Source organism: Copidosoma floridanum, unplaced genomic scaffold (assembly GCF_036245765.1).
Source record: "Copidosoma floridanum isolate Cflo_tuat_1 unplaced genomic scaffold, Cflo_Japanese_pri ptg000021l, whole genome shotgun sequence".
Taxonomy (NCBI): Eukaryota; Metazoa; Arthropoda; class Insecta; order Hymenoptera; family Encyrtidae; genus Copidosoma; species Copidosoma floridanum.
In genome coordinates this window covers 29,395,599-29,412,889 of record NW_028321898.1, presented here as the reverse complement: position 1 = coordinate 29,412,889, position 17,291 = coordinate 29,395,599, and the positions used below count along the sequence as shown (strand labels likewise).

At 31.4% G+C, this 17,291-nt stretch overlaps 1 protein-coding gene across 21 annotated transcripts; it reads right to left on the bottom strand.

Annotated features, from left to right (window-relative positions):
* Nucleotides 1–865: 865 nt before the first annotated feature.
* LOC106647723 (uncharacterized) lies at nucleotides 866–13,897 on the bottom strand. 21 transcript variants are annotated; one of them, XM_089594406.1, is made up of 4 exons: nucleotides 8,565–13,897; nucleotides 8,450–8,502; nucleotides 2,391–8,378; nucleotides 866–2,311 (listed from the first exon to the last, which is right to left on the bottom strand). In XM_089594406.1, exon 1 carries the CDS (start codon nucleotides 13,567–13,569, stop codon nucleotides 13,126–13,128), a length of 444 nt encoding a protein of 147 aa, XP_089450532.1. In that variant the 5' UTR covers nucleotides 13,570–13,897; the 3' UTR covers nucleotides 866–2,311; nucleotides 2,391–8,378; nucleotides 8,450–8,502; nucleotides 8,565–13,125. The 21 variants fall into 21 exon arrangements, with proteins under 21 accessions (XP_089450532.1, XP_089450537.1, XP_089450531.1 ...); XM_089594411.1 differs by having other exon boundaries at nucleotides 2,391–8,628; nucleotides 8,827–8,900; nucleotides 9,096–13,897; XM_089594405.1 differs by having other exon boundaries at nucleotides 866–1,805; nucleotides 1,877–2,311; nucleotides 2,391–13,897.
* Between the last annotated feature and the right edge of the window lie 3,394 nt (nucleotides 13,898–17,291).

Below are 17,291 nucleotides of genomic sequence, written 5' to 3'. Positions count from 1 at the left end.
TGGTTCTTTAAAACGGTATAGTTGTGCAGCAATACTTCTTTACTAATGAGATAAGTATTTATCTTATAAATTAGGTTAACTTGCTACAGAGTTGAGAATCTCTTGTTGCTGTTGTCAAAAATCCAATTTATCTTAGCAGTACCAGTAATTGATGATTAATATTTTACATTTATTAATGACTCAAGCAGAATCTACAATAAATTGGTGTGTATTACCTACAAGAACAATAAAAATGGTCTATAAGTAACTCCCGTTATTTTGAAATTGTATTCATTGAATTAGAGGTATTTGACATTAACGCATTTAAATTTACCGCCAAGAAGATATCTTCTTTAACTACGCTGCGTGCTGCAAAGTTTGTAAATACCGTTAACCAACATAATACACTGTTGTAAATTTACATAATAAATAAATGTAATAAATTTAATAATACGATTTAAACTAAGTGCACTGTGTACTTTTGGTTTATAAATTTGATTGTTTTTTTTTTTTTTTTTTTTTTTTTGGTAAATGATTTGTCTTGATCAATGATTTAACTAAATTAATCAATAAAAATCGTTATTCCCAAAGATTATTCTTTTATTTCATAAATGTGAATTAAATTTAGGTAAGCTAGCTTACTGTTAAACAAATTATGGTAAAAAAGCATGTGTCACCAAAGTTCGTACAAAATGATAATTTTTTTTTTTTATGCAAAAATTACTACAGTTGCCTTTTATCATGTCAATTATTTCTTTATCCTTAAACAGAAATTCGTTGGTATGTAATTGAAGAACAAGTCCTTAATCCAGTAATTTTATACAGAAGTAAAATAACATGTAAAATTTACAATTATTCACTACGGGTACGACGAACACAGTAACATTAGTCACATTTTTTTTTTTTACTTTTTATTTATTGTTTAAAAATCATTTTTACAAAATTTTTCGTAGTTCATAAGATGACGAAACAAAGTATTCGACAAATTAATTACAATTATAGATATTGATACTTAATGCTTACTGCATGTGACATTTTTTCTTCAACAATAATTACAAAAATTTTAACTATCACATATTGGTAATTATAATATGTAATCGTATGTAAAATGGCACCAATATTTTACAAGGAAATTAATTGGCTATTTAATTAATACTACGGTTATTTTTTGAAAGTTAAAAAAGCATAATAATAATGTAAATCATTAAATAGCAGATACTACTAGAGTAAAGTATTAACACATGATCATACTACAGTTTTTTGAAAATTTGATGCTGTGATAATAAACTGATGCTAGAACCTTTTTTTAGTAAAATCCCGCAAATGCATGTATGTACAAGTAATGCTTAACAAACTTAAGAACAAAAACAATTCTTTTTAACATGCATAGTCTTTCAGGTACCAGGGTAGAGGCTGTTAGCTTTGTACCTAATTTTCTTATGTCTTAATATCCATGTTTTAATGTCTACCTACTCCATACACCGCATACCTACGCACACCAAACACCCACAAATACACAAAATGCTGTCCCCTTTGTTACACCAGCTTTCACCATTTCACTAGTTTCGTCACGTAGCGCAATCGCCTCTCTTCATATCCCTTCGAGAGCGCTGGCCACCGATCTTCGACCCGTATTCTCTGGTTTCTCTTTCTCTTCTTACTTTGAATGGGTTGAGACATTAAAGTAGACTTACTCCACAGTAAAGTAGACTTGCTCAATTTTCTGTTGCTTAGATTCCTTGGATTTATACACTCAGTGATAATGTTATCGTTGATTAAAATCAGAGTAGAGGTCACCCTTTCAGTATTTCCAGTATGATCCATCGCTAGGAAACCATATAAGTACGCCCATTTTTAGCATTACTATTCAGCCAAGTCCAAGATAAAATAGGCTCACCTAGTATTAACTATTTCTAAAACTTCCTAGTTACCAACGCCCAGGAAAGTTGCATTGTCCAAAAAAATGAAGATTAGAAAGGTCCATCTTGGCTTGCCCCGATGCTTGAAAGCCATGGATGTAGATCCTCACTATAGACGTTGCGTCATCACCGGCTAATTTAAGAATATCCGTTGTACTTCCTCTCGATCTAGATGTAGGATGCACGTATGAAGACACCTATTTGGTCAGTGTTTTCACCACCATCCAATGACCAAGATATAATCACCCCAGTATATCCACAGCAGTGCCACTTTTTCTTGGATGAAAAATTCTAGTTTTGAAGTAGTCCTCGCTGGATCTCAAGGCAAAGTTGACCTTTTCAGCATGTCTTGTTGCTTAAATACCTCATATGAATTGAACAAGGTTAAAGATATCCTCCTTCGCTGCAATTTCCTAAATAAGCAAACTTGATATGTAGGCATAATGCTCGAATACAAATCCGAGTATACCATTCCGATCCTAACTTACGTACCTCCAGTTAAAAGAAACAAAGGTAAAAATGACTTTCCTAGTCGACATCATGGCTCAAATTCTTTAGATGTTAGTGCGCCTTTTAAGAGCGTTATGGTCAACTGACGACTAAGGCAAATCTACGCCTACCATTGACAACATATTCGAAATAAAATTACCTGTACAGCCGTCATTACTATCGTGATCCCAAAAATACCAAAAAAATAGTAGAACACCATCAGCTTGCAACGCAGATAGAAGACCAGAGTGTAAAAGCTTTGTAGCATGTACCATCGTTCGAACGTTGTGGCTGACAACCGTTACTACAGACGTAATCCATAGAGGCCAAGGCGAAGTTGATCATTTCAGCATATGCCGTGGGTCAGGTAAGTCGAATGAGTGCATTCATGTCAGTGAGACCTTTCTGTAATGCCCTAAATTAAGACACTTTTAGAGACATTATAGTCCAATAAAGGCTGTATTGGAAAGTTCTCACTCGAAACAAATCATTTCTTAGAACCCATACTTTTAGTGTAAATGTTGTACGATTGTCTTATAAAGGTTAACATACTTTTTATCATTGGTATTCGTCATACTTAAATTACCCAGTTAAAGAGACTTGGAGTTGGCATCGTTGCTAGACGCACACTAGAATCCCGCTTGTCATTTAATACCACCCAGGTTTCTTGGTTGTTGACGTTCAGTACATCGTATATATTGTTGTTTCGTACGGATATGAGAAAGTTGACCATGGCTAGCATTGTTGCCTGTATGCGATGCAAATTTAACGATAACAATCATCATATTCTTGGTATGAAAGTCCAAGCAGATGAGGTCCTCAGTTCTAAAGATACTGCAGATGAAGCCACAGGTATCCGTGTTCGAAAAAGTTGAAAGAAGAGATTTTCTAAAGCGTGAGAAGGTGCTTGAATACCATGAAAGCTCTTATCGCAGACATGATCTGATAAAAAACCTAGATAAGGTGTGCTAATGGTGTAACTACTATTTGAAATGCTGTATCATATTGATTAAAGCTATTAGTCATCAAGAGAAAGTTAGTGTGCACAACATTGGTTATTATAAGGTCATAATAAATATGCATTTGAAAATACCATCGCCTGTAAAATAAGTCCATGGTAAAACAAATTCGCTCACCAATGATTATTTACAATTTACTCATTCTGCGGTATTCTTGCGTGTATATGATAATTGTAAACGCTTGAATATTACTTTAAAGGCTATTTCTTTCAGACATTGTAATCGAGTAAAAATAAACACAGCCGTGATATTTTTGACCTTTTCAGTGTTTCTTCGATTTTCTTGACCATTAATCATTATAAAAAAATGACTCAAACAGCAGTCTAGTTTAGAGACACAGGATTAAAATACTTATAATCTGTATTTTTAGTAGTTTAAGTTATAATTAAACGTCACTAATACGGTAGAAAAGCTCTGAGACAGTCTGTAAAGCTTTTGCTTTAATATTAGCTCATGATGGAAAAATTAAAGAAAAATGTTATCAGTTGCATTTTTATACGTTATTTCTTAAGTTTAATATTATTCTTTGGTATTAAAACCATACTCACTCACTTATTCGTGATTTATTGTAACATTGACAGTGGCTTTGTGTTGTTAAAAAATATCTACGTACAATTAATATCACATACTATACACAGCATACTTCATGGAAAGTACATAACTTGAAAGTAATAAAGAACGCGATACGTCAATGCTCTTTTAATTATCCATATTTTTAAAACGACCAAAAGTGTATTATAAACGCCAAGAATTTTCTCTTTTGTTTGTTTATCTACAAAAACATAAAACATTCTCTCTTTCTTAGAGTACAAAAAATGTATACATACCAATTACTATAAAAAATATATGCTGGTAATTTTATAGTCAATATATTTAAATAAATTGACGTTAGATGTATTGCAAGTTATTAATATTGTGAACATTTTAATATATAGTATTTCTGTACTCTAAACACTGCTAATTGAAGCCATTTATGAGTTACTAGTGCATTGTTAATATATATAATCCTTTGTTTTAATTCAAACCTGCAAAAACTAAATAAATCTAAAAAAAAAATTTACCACCAATAAAGTTAAAAAAATACAGTTACTTAAATAAGCGGTATTAACTTAACAGATAGCAAGTAAAATTAGTTATTTTTGTATGCCTTAACAGCTAATCAGATTATTATCCTTATTATTACTTTCCACTCCGTTTAAAACAGCTAATTTCTCCTTTTTTTCCATTTAATATATAAATATAAACATCTTATAGATTCTCATACAACAAAATCTCTAAAGCTATGTATTAAAAAGTATGATCATTAAAATGCCGAAATTATTAATTCTTAATACATATCTAGAAATTTAAATTGGTTTAAATTTTACGAAAATTATATATAGTTAGCGAAAAACGTCATTGAAAGGATATCTTAAACTCACAGTGTCTTGGCGTACTCACATTTACTTTAAAAATGAGTGTAGAAACTTCCACCTTAAGATTTATCTGTGAAAATATAGATTTATTTTACTCTAAAAATACATGCATATTTTTGTATGAAAAATACACGTTTTCCAATAAAACAAACACATCATTTTCATTATCTTTATCTCATTTTTATATAACCTTGTCAAATGACTTAATTTTTTGTTGTAAACATTTACGGTGATTTTATGATGATGATTATGATGATGATGATAATAGTAATACCAATATCAATAATACAACTACTTAACAAACAATCCAATATTAGAGACTTACGATTCGACCTCCTAAAAAGTTTAACTCGAAAAATATTTATGAACCCCAGAGCAGAAGAGCTTCTTTTGATGCAAACATAATCTGTAGAAATAGTTTTGTTTTTCGTAAAAATAAAAATTTTCAACATGTGTTAGCATCAAAAATTATATCAATAGAAATAATATTCTTAAAATATTTTGGTGATACCTTTTCAGCAACGTATTTTGTATTATTTTATTGAGTTGGATCAAGTAACTTATATTAAATTACTTCAGCATACTTACGTTTGATGTATAAATGAATGCTGAAGAACCCACATTAGCTAAGTAATATTTGAAAATATAGACTAATTTAATCTTAGTGGGTGACTACTATTTCATAAAAAAATATACTTTAAAAAGTGAAAAAATTTTATCAGTGCAACATTAATGACAATTTAAAAAAAAATGATTTTAATAACTTGTATTAAAGCAACAACTTTCAATTTTTTTTTTTTTTTTGTTTTTTTTTGTTAGATAAGATAATCCAAACTCACTGTGCTTTAAATCACTTGCCTTTACTTTGTGATTTGACGATGAAAATGAGAATTATTTTGACTCCTATTGGTCTGATTTTTTATTGAATGTACACATCGGAAAACATAAATTTAATTCTATATCTCTCTTCAACTGGATTTTATTTTACCATGAAATGACTTGTCTCTGACTTATTGTTCGGTATATGTGCGATCTTTCACTACTAAAGAATTCCTTACGGTGGTATCAGTTTGGCAAATATTTGTAAATTCCGAAGCAGAAGTGCTTTTCTTACTTTAATCTGTGAATAGACTTTTTATTCTGAGCAAATCAGAAAATTTGCATCGAAGAAAATTTTTTTCATAATATCAACTGTAATGCTTTTGTTACAAAGATTTTGGTAACATCTAAGTGATTCGTTTTGATAGTGTCGTTTTGTGTGATTAAATTTAATAGTTTTAACTCGCAGTACTGTCGTACTCGCATTTTCTTTGTAAATTGGTGCTGGATGACCCATGTTTATGAGATGTATCTGTGAAAATACGAATTAATTTTTCCCTAATGGGAACCGACTGTTGTATTGAAAATAAACGTTCGAAAATAGAAAATCGATTTCCTTGTTACCACTTCAGGCATATCTTTTTTATACTATACAAAGTTTAATATTTTTCTAACTACTACATGTTGTTTTATGATAAAACAATTTACTCAATCTAAATCACAGACTTACGACTTCTCCTGTAAAAGGGTCTACTCGAAAAAGAGTGTTCCAGAGCAGAAGCGCTTATGTTGGTGCAGACGAGATCTGTGAAAATATGTTTAATCCGGAGAAAACTTGGAAATTTTTCAATTTTACAAATTCCAACAGAGATAAAACAATGGGGATTATTTTTGTTCCGTAAGTTGTATAAAACAGTTTGAAACTCACAATAGTTTGATGTGCTCGTATTGGCTTTACGAATAAATGCAGAATATCCCACGTCAACTCGCCTATCTGTGAAAATACTCATTAATCCACTTCCTCGAGTTTCTACTTTTGTTTAGATAATTCAAATAAAAAATTGAACGACAATACAATAACTTTTCTTCTAGTCACTGTGATTTTTATTACAATTCACGAAATTACTAAATTTTGTTCTCTTCAAGTAATTAAATAATCAAGATGATAATAAAATTCTGCAGATTACGAATTAATATAGTAAATAGGTAAATTTAGAAAATGTCCGTGGATCCAAAAATTAAAATGCTTATCCAGTGAAAATCTGTGAAAATATGGTTGATCTGTACAAATTGGAAAATTCACTGATGTCAGCAGGAACGAATTATTAAAAAAAAATTTGTTAACTGTCGTTACTGTAATTTTATTATCTTGCGCTGATATGTTTTATTCGGCGGGATTAAAAAAACAAATAAACTGACCTTTGACCACTTGCATATGCTTCATAAATTAATGCTGTAGGTTGGATAAATTTATCTGAAAATACGCATTGCTTCGACTTAAGCGGGTAACCACTTTCGTATAAAAATACACATCAAGTTGTAAACACTTTAAATATCTTAGTATCTTTAACTAATTTTGATTTAACATTGTGAAATTACTTGACTTTTCGGTTCCACATACATGGGGTCTTATCACTTATATAACTATGCTTTAAGCTGTTCAAATAATACTACAGACTTACACCTTCTCCTGTGGAAGGATCGATCTGGGAAATATTTGTCAACCCCATAGCAGAAGTACTTAACCTGGATGGACATGAAATCTGTAAAAAGACGTTTTATTTGCGCAAACTGAAAAGTTTGCGATATCGACCATTTCTATCGTAAATAAACCAATGAATATGTTGGTGTATGTATTTTTGTTAGGAGGAAGGGGAAATCTTTGTTACTTCTTTTATGGAAAATTAATTAACTCGAACTCACCGTGTTTTAATGCATACTCCCCGCGTTAACTATATATGAAAACACGGTATTTTAGGCTTTTTCTAATAATTTATGTTCAGAAGATATAAATCCAAAAAGTAAAGACGTGAAAATTCTTCGTGAAGTTACTTTTATATTGCATTATTAACTAGTTTGACTTTTGTTCTCAATATATATGGTTTTTTAATTTCATTCGAAAATTTATTAGGTACAACTTTGTCTGTAAAAAATTCAACCTGGTAAGTAATTTTCAACCCCAGAGGAGTAGAGCTCATCTTGAATCCAATAAAATATTCAAAAATACGCATGGTCTTTTGCAAATGAGGAATAAATTAACTGGGATAATGTCATGTACGAATATTTTCATAGCTAAGCTATCGTATGTAACAATATTAAAACAACTTATTTTTAAAGTAATTCTCCACTAGATAAAATCTAATAGTTTTAACTCACTGTGCTTGCACATACTCGCGTTTGTTTCGTAAGTTGATGCTGGAAACTTCACGTGAAGTAGGGTCTGTAAAAATACGGATTATTTTGCCCCTACTGGGTAACTTCTTTTGTGTAAAAATTTACATTTAGAAAATAATAATTAACTATGTTTGTTGCTGTTTCAAACTAATTTTTATCATGCAGAACAGAACTACTTGGTTTTTTTCGTTCTTTATATGTATGATTTTTTCCATTATAAGATAATTTACTGAAAAAATTTTATGGAATGGACTTACGACTTGCGATCTCTCTTGTGAAAAAGAGTATCTAAAAAATATTTTTAAATTCCTGACCAGATGCCCTTATCGTGACGTAAACAAAATCTGTGAAAATACGTATTATTTTGGGCAATGTAGAAATCTTGCAATGTTGATTAATTCTAATACTTTCGTACATTACAAGAAATAAAACAATAGGAATATATTTCTTCATAGATTTTTTTACCACCTGGTAGAATAATAAGTTTCAAAGTTTTTTCTATCTTACTTCATGAAATAATTTAAACTTACAGTGGTTCGATATACTTCTATTTGCATAAATAGATGCAAAGGGTCCAATGTTAACTTGTCGTATCTGTGAAAATACGGATTATTTCGACTCGAGTGGGCAACTATTTCTACGTATAAAACACACATTTACGAGAAATTAAATATTTGTTTCACTCTCTTGACCAAATTGTCTTTCTCTTGTAAAAACGACTAAATTTGTTCAAGATTGGTATGATTTTTTGATCACAAAAATTTACTGAAAAATTTAATATTTCAGACTTACGACTTTACTTGGAAACTGGTCAAATCGGGTTAAAATTCCAGAGGAGAAGTGCTTAACCCCAAGGCAGTTAAAATCTGTGAAAATATGGTGTGGCAAACGAGAAATTTTCTATGTGTAAAAATTTTGTCAGGAATAAGTCAGTTAAGATGATTATCGTTTAAAATTATGTAAATTCTATCGAAGTCACTTGTTTTGATAGTGCATTTTTTTCCTTAGACCTAAGTTATTGTTTATACATGAAAAAAAAAAAAAAAAATTAATTAACTTACAGGTTTTCTCGGTATACTCAGCGCAGAGTCATGTTTGTATCATCCATGACGTTGTAACAACATCGACTCCTATACAAGTACGCATCCACCTACTTGATACACCGTGTACTCATTTACACCAAACACCTACAACTAACAAAACTTTGACCCTTTGTTGCACGGACTTTCGCCATTTCACTCGTTTCGCTCCGTAGCGCGAACGCCCCTCCTTTCATCCCTTTGAGAGCGAGCTAGCCACCAATCTTCGACGCGCATTCTCTGGTTTTTCTTCTCTCCTTTTTTATTATCTTTACTAGGCTTCTAGGAGGCAGAACCTTATAGGTTGGTCTTAATATGAGGGAGTTAGTTTTAGTTGCTATAGGCGCCAGGATTGTCTGGTGAATTCAGCACTGTTCTGGGTTCTATCAACCCGTTCTTCTATGAAGATTTTCCCTCCTCGTCCCGTCTAAAAAAATAATGAAAAAAAAAAAAAAAAAAAAAAAAATGGTTATGTTCATGACTTTATAATGAACCTTTTTTTCCAGTTTAGGTAATATAAATTTAAAAAACTCCTTCACTTGTCTGTATTTTATCCACTAAATGTCATATATAAACAAATGTTCTGCGTATTTGTAATTTTAACTTTTTCATTTTTCAAATAGTATTAAGATTTTAATATTTTTTATTGAAAGTATAAGATGTATTACTTACAACTCCTTTGACTAGATTGAATAAAATATTAATAGGATCCTCAATGATAGTGTTTGTTATGTGTACAAGAACTTTTGACCAATTAAATCTGTGGACTTATTGTTTAAGCCTGATAAGGTTAAACGTTATATTCATCGATTTAATAATAAACATTTATGAAAAATAATTAGAACCATAGAAAAAATTGCAATTGGCCACAGTCAGAGATAAATATTCCGAGTATTTTCAAATACATTTTTTTTTTTTTTTTTTTTTTTTTTTTTTTTTTTTTATGTATTGGACAACACTTATTTGCTCTCTAACTATATTAACCATTTAATTATTTTTTTAACTTAATCTTGTTACCCACACTCTTACTTTCATTGTGTTCTATTACAGGACCTTTCACCGGTGACCTAGTACTCGATGTATTATCAAACATATAAAGCTTTTAGAAACTTTCACTCTGCAAAATTATGCATTATAATCTGTGAAAATAAAAAGTTTTGCAAGCTCGTCAAAAATTTTTTTTAATATTTATGGCAAAACAATTAATAGAAAAACTTAGTTATGCTTGTTTTAGTAAACTCAGCAATCTTTACCTTTGAAAATTTTATCTCACAAAATAAGCATTGCATGCAACACTGCATGTATAAAAATATGCTATGTAAAATTACCTTGACATTTTTATAATAATTTTCTTTAAAAAGTGATATAAACTGTAAAATTCATTAATTTAAAAATCTTGTAAGATGCACTCTTCGACAATCAAAATTATAATATTCGATGTGTATGTAGAACAACTAGTTTTTGTATACATCTCTCTGAACCTTCTCTCATATTTTTCATTCAGTTGAAATAAATTGTCTGTACTGTATAATCCTACTTGTTTTATAAAAAACATAATTGTTCAATTTAATTCAATATTCTTTATACTGTTATAAAAACTGATTAATTTCAGAAACTCTATCTACAGGTTAAAAAAATTGTTGACTAGATTCCACTGTGTCGTACGATTCAAACCTGTTGATCATTGTAGTAAACAATATTGATTTAATTAAAGTATAAATAATATACTCTAAAATCGTTTTTACTACACTACGTCGACGCAAAAGAAGAAGGTTAACTATATTTCTCCAATTTTAAATATTGATGGCGAATTTTTCACCTACCATTAAACATCTGGTTGTTTATTCCGTATTTCATTACTTACTTGGTCCAAAAATTTATGGTTTTTTTAATTTTTTAATTTCAATTGTAATCTAGTCCTAAATAATTTTTAAAATGCTTCCAATCTTTAATCAATTGTTTAACTGTATCGTACTTCATGAAAACGAATGAAAATAAATATTAAGATATAAACATATAATTATAAATAATCTATGGTTTTCTCACTTCTTATATTTAAAGTTTATCAATTTATATTTAATGTTATTGCTTTTACTTTTGTTGTTATTGCAACTACATTGCATTATTTAACACTTTAAGTTAGTACTGTTAAAGCTAGAAATAATCGTAGTTTTAATTGTTATTAAAAGTCTAATCACCTTTAAACTTTCTTACGTGCGCGCTAATGTGACATTCTATTCACCAACCATCCCATTTGAATTATGATAATTTTTCATAATTTTTATAATAAATATAGTAAGTTGGTCTCTACTACGTAACAATTGTAATAAAAACAACTCTTGATTTCGTAAGTAAATCTGTGAAAATACTGATTACTTTGGCTCCTCAGGGAGCTGATAGTGACTAGGAAAAATTTAAATAAATATTTTACTTAGTACGTCAAGTAGCTTACTAATTCTTGATCGAAAACAAGGCAGGATTGTGTATCTTGACAGAAATATTTGAGGAGTAAGATTTGAAGAAATCTAATTTTTCTGATTTATCCTAATTCATCCACAACCGTTTATTGTGATGTTTAGAGATAACCCCGTAAAAACTTGCAAAAAAAGGAATGCCAAATGTCCTGGTTTTTATCTGTGAAAATATTGATTAGTCTATCGCCTTGATGGGCAATTAACAAGTACATTCAAACAAATTACGACTTTTGTATGAATACATTGTTTCTAAATTGTCAAATGAATCTATATAAGTTCATGCAAGAACTTCTGTACCTGCAAATTTTTTATTTCACAGAAACGGTAACACAAGCCTGTAGTAGAATAATACGTTCATGACTTGTGACGTATTTGTAGATGTTGTGCAACGCACAACGATTGAGAGTGTCAAATCCGCCACATCACACCCACAACAATCTTGTTACCTGAGAAAATAACACGGGAGATTTTGATATTGATCAACCCTCTCACCCATTCAGCTGTTTGAAGAGCCTCTGTATCTCGTTGGGCGAATTAATCACGTTGTGACCGGATGATAAGATGGGCGTGCAAAGGTATGCACGCATGACTCAATCGTCGTGTAAATGAATGGATTTGTACTGCATTCAGCTTTTTCTAGAAAAACAGAACACTCCCATTTCATCCCGAAAACAAAAATTTCTCTCACCAACATTTCATTTGAACACTCTAATAAGCCAATCACGATGCTGTAGATTGACCGGACTGCTACCTTTTTATTCAACCTCTCGTTTGCAATGATTTCAAAGACGAATTCCTACTGAAAAGGAGCGATGAAATTAATAGATTAAGTGTGAACAATTATGAGTAGGAAATCAGTACTTCTTTGGCTTTTTGATAAAATATTTTTATTTTCAACAGATTTATTATCTACTTTTTTCTATAATAATGCATAACTATACACTAAAAATAAATTACAAATTATTCAAGCACTCTATAAAAGTACGAATCAAACAGTAACTTTTTTTTATTTATAGTCTTTCTTTTTCATTCTTTTGTTCTCAAACAGGTACTTAAAGTTCAATTATAGTTGACAAAAGTAGAAGAAAGAAAAAAATTATCTCAACGAGATAGAGTTTGTATGACAGTTAAAAGAAAAATAATAATACTTTGGTTTTGATACGATTTACAAACCACACCGATGACAGGCTTAGAGGCTCATGAGTGTGAAGTCATGGTCCCTGTGGAAGCCCGACGGTCACCATAGTCAGCCACGCCTGATGCCCCATCCTATTGCCATCTCAAACAGCAAGACTGTAAGTAAAAAATACCTTGATATACTCCATGCAACGATGAGAACCTTATTTTCCCGTAATGCATCGATAAGCATTACAAATTAAAGGAAGTGACGAGCTGCTTTTGGTAAATAGAAAAATGGTTCAAGTATCCATCAATGATAGATCCAATTTTGTCTTGCGTTTAACGATTTGAAAAACCGAGTCATGGCAGTTTTTCAAAAATATCGAGTGAAAATTTCCGTGACATTCTAACAAATTCCTTCATCGCCGGGCAGGAACTTTGATCTGGCTCAATTGCGACATAAATGTGTCAAGACTACTCAGCTCCTGACAAAACGAGCCATTCCATGTACTGTATTGTTCTTGTGGTACTGCGCAGATGACGCCATATTCGGAGGAGCTGGCTTTGCCGTCTTTGTCACCGCCATCTTGGAATCTGCCATCTTTGAATGCTTTCTCATCCTCCTCAAGAAGGCGTTGCCTCATCTGTTGCCACCTCATTATCCTCGACATCTGTTTGCTGCGCAATTCACTTTCTGCTTTGGATAAAACATGGGTCAGCACAGCCTCGACCCGAAGGTCGCGCTTTCGACTTCTCCTGCGGATGATTTTCTTGGTGCGTACCTTATCGATCCAATGGGCAAGCTGCTCCGTATGACTCGGTTGGTCTACGTCAAATTCTCTCGGCCTCACCGATGCACCCATTTTTTCCTGATGCCTCGACTTTGTCGCCGTTCACGATATTTATCCTTACAATTCTTGCGAGTCACTTTATCGTTTCCCGTTACTTTCACTGATTATGATCACCGCTGAATTTACCTTTCACGCGACTGTTTACTACTTTTCTTGTTTACTTCACGGTACTTGGATCGTGTCTTACTTATCGAGAGAAAAAAAAACGTGAGAAAACACCAACCAACCTGTATCCCTAGTGTTTCTCGTCGTGTAGATGTCTCGGATTTCCTCCAAGCCCACACGTTGAGAAACGGAACTCTCGGGACCAGCCGTCGAGCGAGACACAGACTTCACTGTTTGAAAGGGGTAACAGAAATGCGCTAATACAGTTGGAGAGGGGATACTTATAGCTTCGGCAGGCAGCGCTCCGTGGTGTTACTACGCGTTATGGTCGAAAAGTAGTCCCTACACGAAAAAAAATATTATTTACTATTTAACTACAGTTCTTCCATGTCAAAATCATGAAAAGACAATATACTACCACAGTGGAATGAGAAACTCTGAAAAAGTTTAAGTAAAAGACATATTTTCTATGCGGTTAATGAAAACTAGAAAATTCTACAAGGCGTAGGAAAGTGTTCTGCGGTCGGTTCTACTTATTTCGAGAATGACTGTGTACGAGCCAGATGATCGTAAAGCCCCGGGGAAAGAAAACATTCTTCTTTGTTTTGTTCGTCGTTTTGTGACGTTTGACACTGTTTATACTTTGGTACTGCGCACATCGAAACGACTCTAGACTATACTCGAAAATACTAGACCACGGCCCTCTCACTTCGAATATTGACCTTGTAATTTATGTTTTTATACCTCAAAAGTATAAAAAAAAAAATTTTTTATACTTGAAAACTCCATTGGCAGACTCAAGATAGACAAGATTTTCCTTTAGTCTTCATGCATTTCATAGTTAAGCCCTTGGCGTTTAAATTGTAATTTAAACATCTGTTTGTAGAATTTTATGAATCATAATGGACTAATAATGAAGTAACCTACGAATAAAGCATACACCTATACAATTTTTGAAAGTAAAAGAAAGTAGAAACTCTTCCGAATAAACAATTATGTGTCTGAACACGGTCTTACAAAATTATCCCTCATTCGTTAGCGTGTGCACGTTTACATGATCTGTTGAGGGCACATGAATCAGTGTTAGAACTCTTTATACAATAAACAAATGATAAAAACAATGACTCAGCTTTTACGTCGTAACATTAAAAATATCTCTTTAGGCATTAAAAAGACGTTTAAATACTTATCAATTCCTCTTGTAAACACACACGTATACAGGTACTGCTGATTAACTGGTCATCATTAAAAGATAATTAAATACATATTATATTGTTTATTGCCATGCAATCCTTGCTTATCTTTATTCCGTCACCCTAAGAAATTGATGTGAAAAATGTTTTTTAATGTATTTTTAATACTATTCTGTATAAATACACACGTAGTTTTATTTTTAGACATTCAATTAGCTCACGTTTCGTTAGGTAATTTTTCTATTTTTAGATGGTTAAAGTATAATTGAATGAAAATATGATAACGAATTAAAATACTATTTTACTCCAATTAAATATGGGGAAAAAATCAAGGAGAATATTGGAATGAGTGCAATTTTAATTATTTAATATAATTATATTCTTGTATTCAATTATTATTCAATTTTTTATTTTTAACAAATCTTAATATAGTAGTTTCCGTATCTTGTGGTGCACGTTGCCAGGACAAGCACCAAATTCCAGACCTGCCAAACAGGATCCATGGAACTCTTTTTACTAACCCTGACTGGATGCACACCAGGTGCGAATTCTATTTTTTAATCTAGGGCATAGTAATCGACCAAACAAAAAAATGTTTTAAGGTAGTTTATCCCCACCAGTGGAGCTCATCCATAACTACTTTTGCTATACGAATGAGTACACATAGATAGTAAAGAAAAAGTTGTTCACCACTGGCATACACACATTGAATTCTACATATCTATGTACACTCACACACTCATACACTCGTGGTTAGAAAAATCTGGCTACGTCGCAGCAATACTTTACATAGCAGTACCACCAGTACCTACACCTAAGTCGATCGTTCCAACTGTTCTGCTGGTTGATTAGGTTAGAAATTCCTTGGTAAACATGAGCAACCAGTATTGCGAGAAAAACGGGAGATTCGCGATAGAAAAACGTAATAATAAAAGAAAAAAATCTATCGAAGGAATGTTAAATGCAAGAGCAAAAAAAAGGCGAATCGATGAAGCATATACTCACCCTACCAGTATATTAGAAGGAAACAGAATCATTAATTTGCATTAATTTTTGCTAGTCTACAAGTTTTAATCAATAAAAATGTTGTTTGATTTTTGTTTAGTTTATTAAAAAAAAAAAAAAGAAAAAAAAAATTTCATTAACCTAACCCCTTTTCCTCATACTCGGTGTAACAACTAATTACAAAACACAATTTCACAAAAAACAACTTCTACAAGTACAAATAAATCAATCACGTGTATAAATTTCTAAAAATTATTTCGTTAATTCAATTAATATTTTGTTAATTTGCATCAATTCAAACAGCTGTTCTGCTACATCGATACAGTACGTATATCTATATATATGTTGCCAGCGACTCATCTCCATGCGACTGCAATACGCTTTGTTGCCACATATCAGATAACCCGCAATTTATTGTCTGCTTCATTTGGAAAATTGCTAACTTTCAATTTGATTTATTAAAAAACTGTACGGATGGCATCTCTGTGTGAAATATAGTAGATTCGTCATATATTTTACTTCATGCTCATAATTTTTCATAAGAATTGTAAATGTACTTTTTGTTTAATTAATCAAAACGTTCGTTTTTCGCGCAGCTCGCCTATGCTTACCGTGTTAAAGAGTCCAACTTTGCAGCTTCATACCTCGAAAACAGTACGGACAGTCATGATAAAATTTTGAACCTTTATGCATTACACTCTAATGAAGTGATATGCAAAGTTTGAAGAAGATTGTAAATAAAGTAATTTTGGGATTAACTACCTTAAACAGGAAAAATTTTTTTTCAATTCTGAAAAATGAATTTTATTATTATTTTTTTTTTTTTATGAAGTAGTACCCAAAAAACTAATTCTTTCTGTTGAGCATTATGTCATAAAAGCTTTACTTTTCTTAAGACAAGATGTGAATGTCAAAAAATGAAACTGTAGCCATTTGGTACTCATTTATTGATTTTATACGATAGAAAAATAGTGTACAAGATGTTTCTCTGATAGCAATCGTGTCGAGGATCGGATTTTTGTGTTGCTGTACTATACTTAAGTATGACACCTCATGACTGTTTGTGAACAATTTCATCAATAGTGTTTCTAAAAATTATATCCGTGGTAATAGATTTCTAATATTCAAAAGTACAAATTTTCTAATTTCACGCAATTTTACTGAGTAAGACGCACGTTATCTCAATTTCAACGGATCTCGAAGACTTGAACAAGCTGCATTAATAGCATAAAAATAGATGAAAAAATCAAATTCTCAGTGATAAAACAAAAAAAATTTTTCAAGTAAGCAAGGCCCAATCCTTACCAAGAGATTCAACATTCATTTTTTACATTCATTTTTCATTAACGTTACTATGCTAAAAGTTAGTAAACTCAATTTTAATTAAAAAAAAAACTCTAATGGTGAATATGCTCACGATGATTTAAAAAA

What these genes read in the sequence shown, in the direction of transcription:
- LOC106647723 (XM_089594391.1), bottom strand. Translation starts at nt 13,569, where the DNA reads ATGGGTGCATCGGTGAGGCCGAGAGAATTTGACGTAGACCAACCGAGT.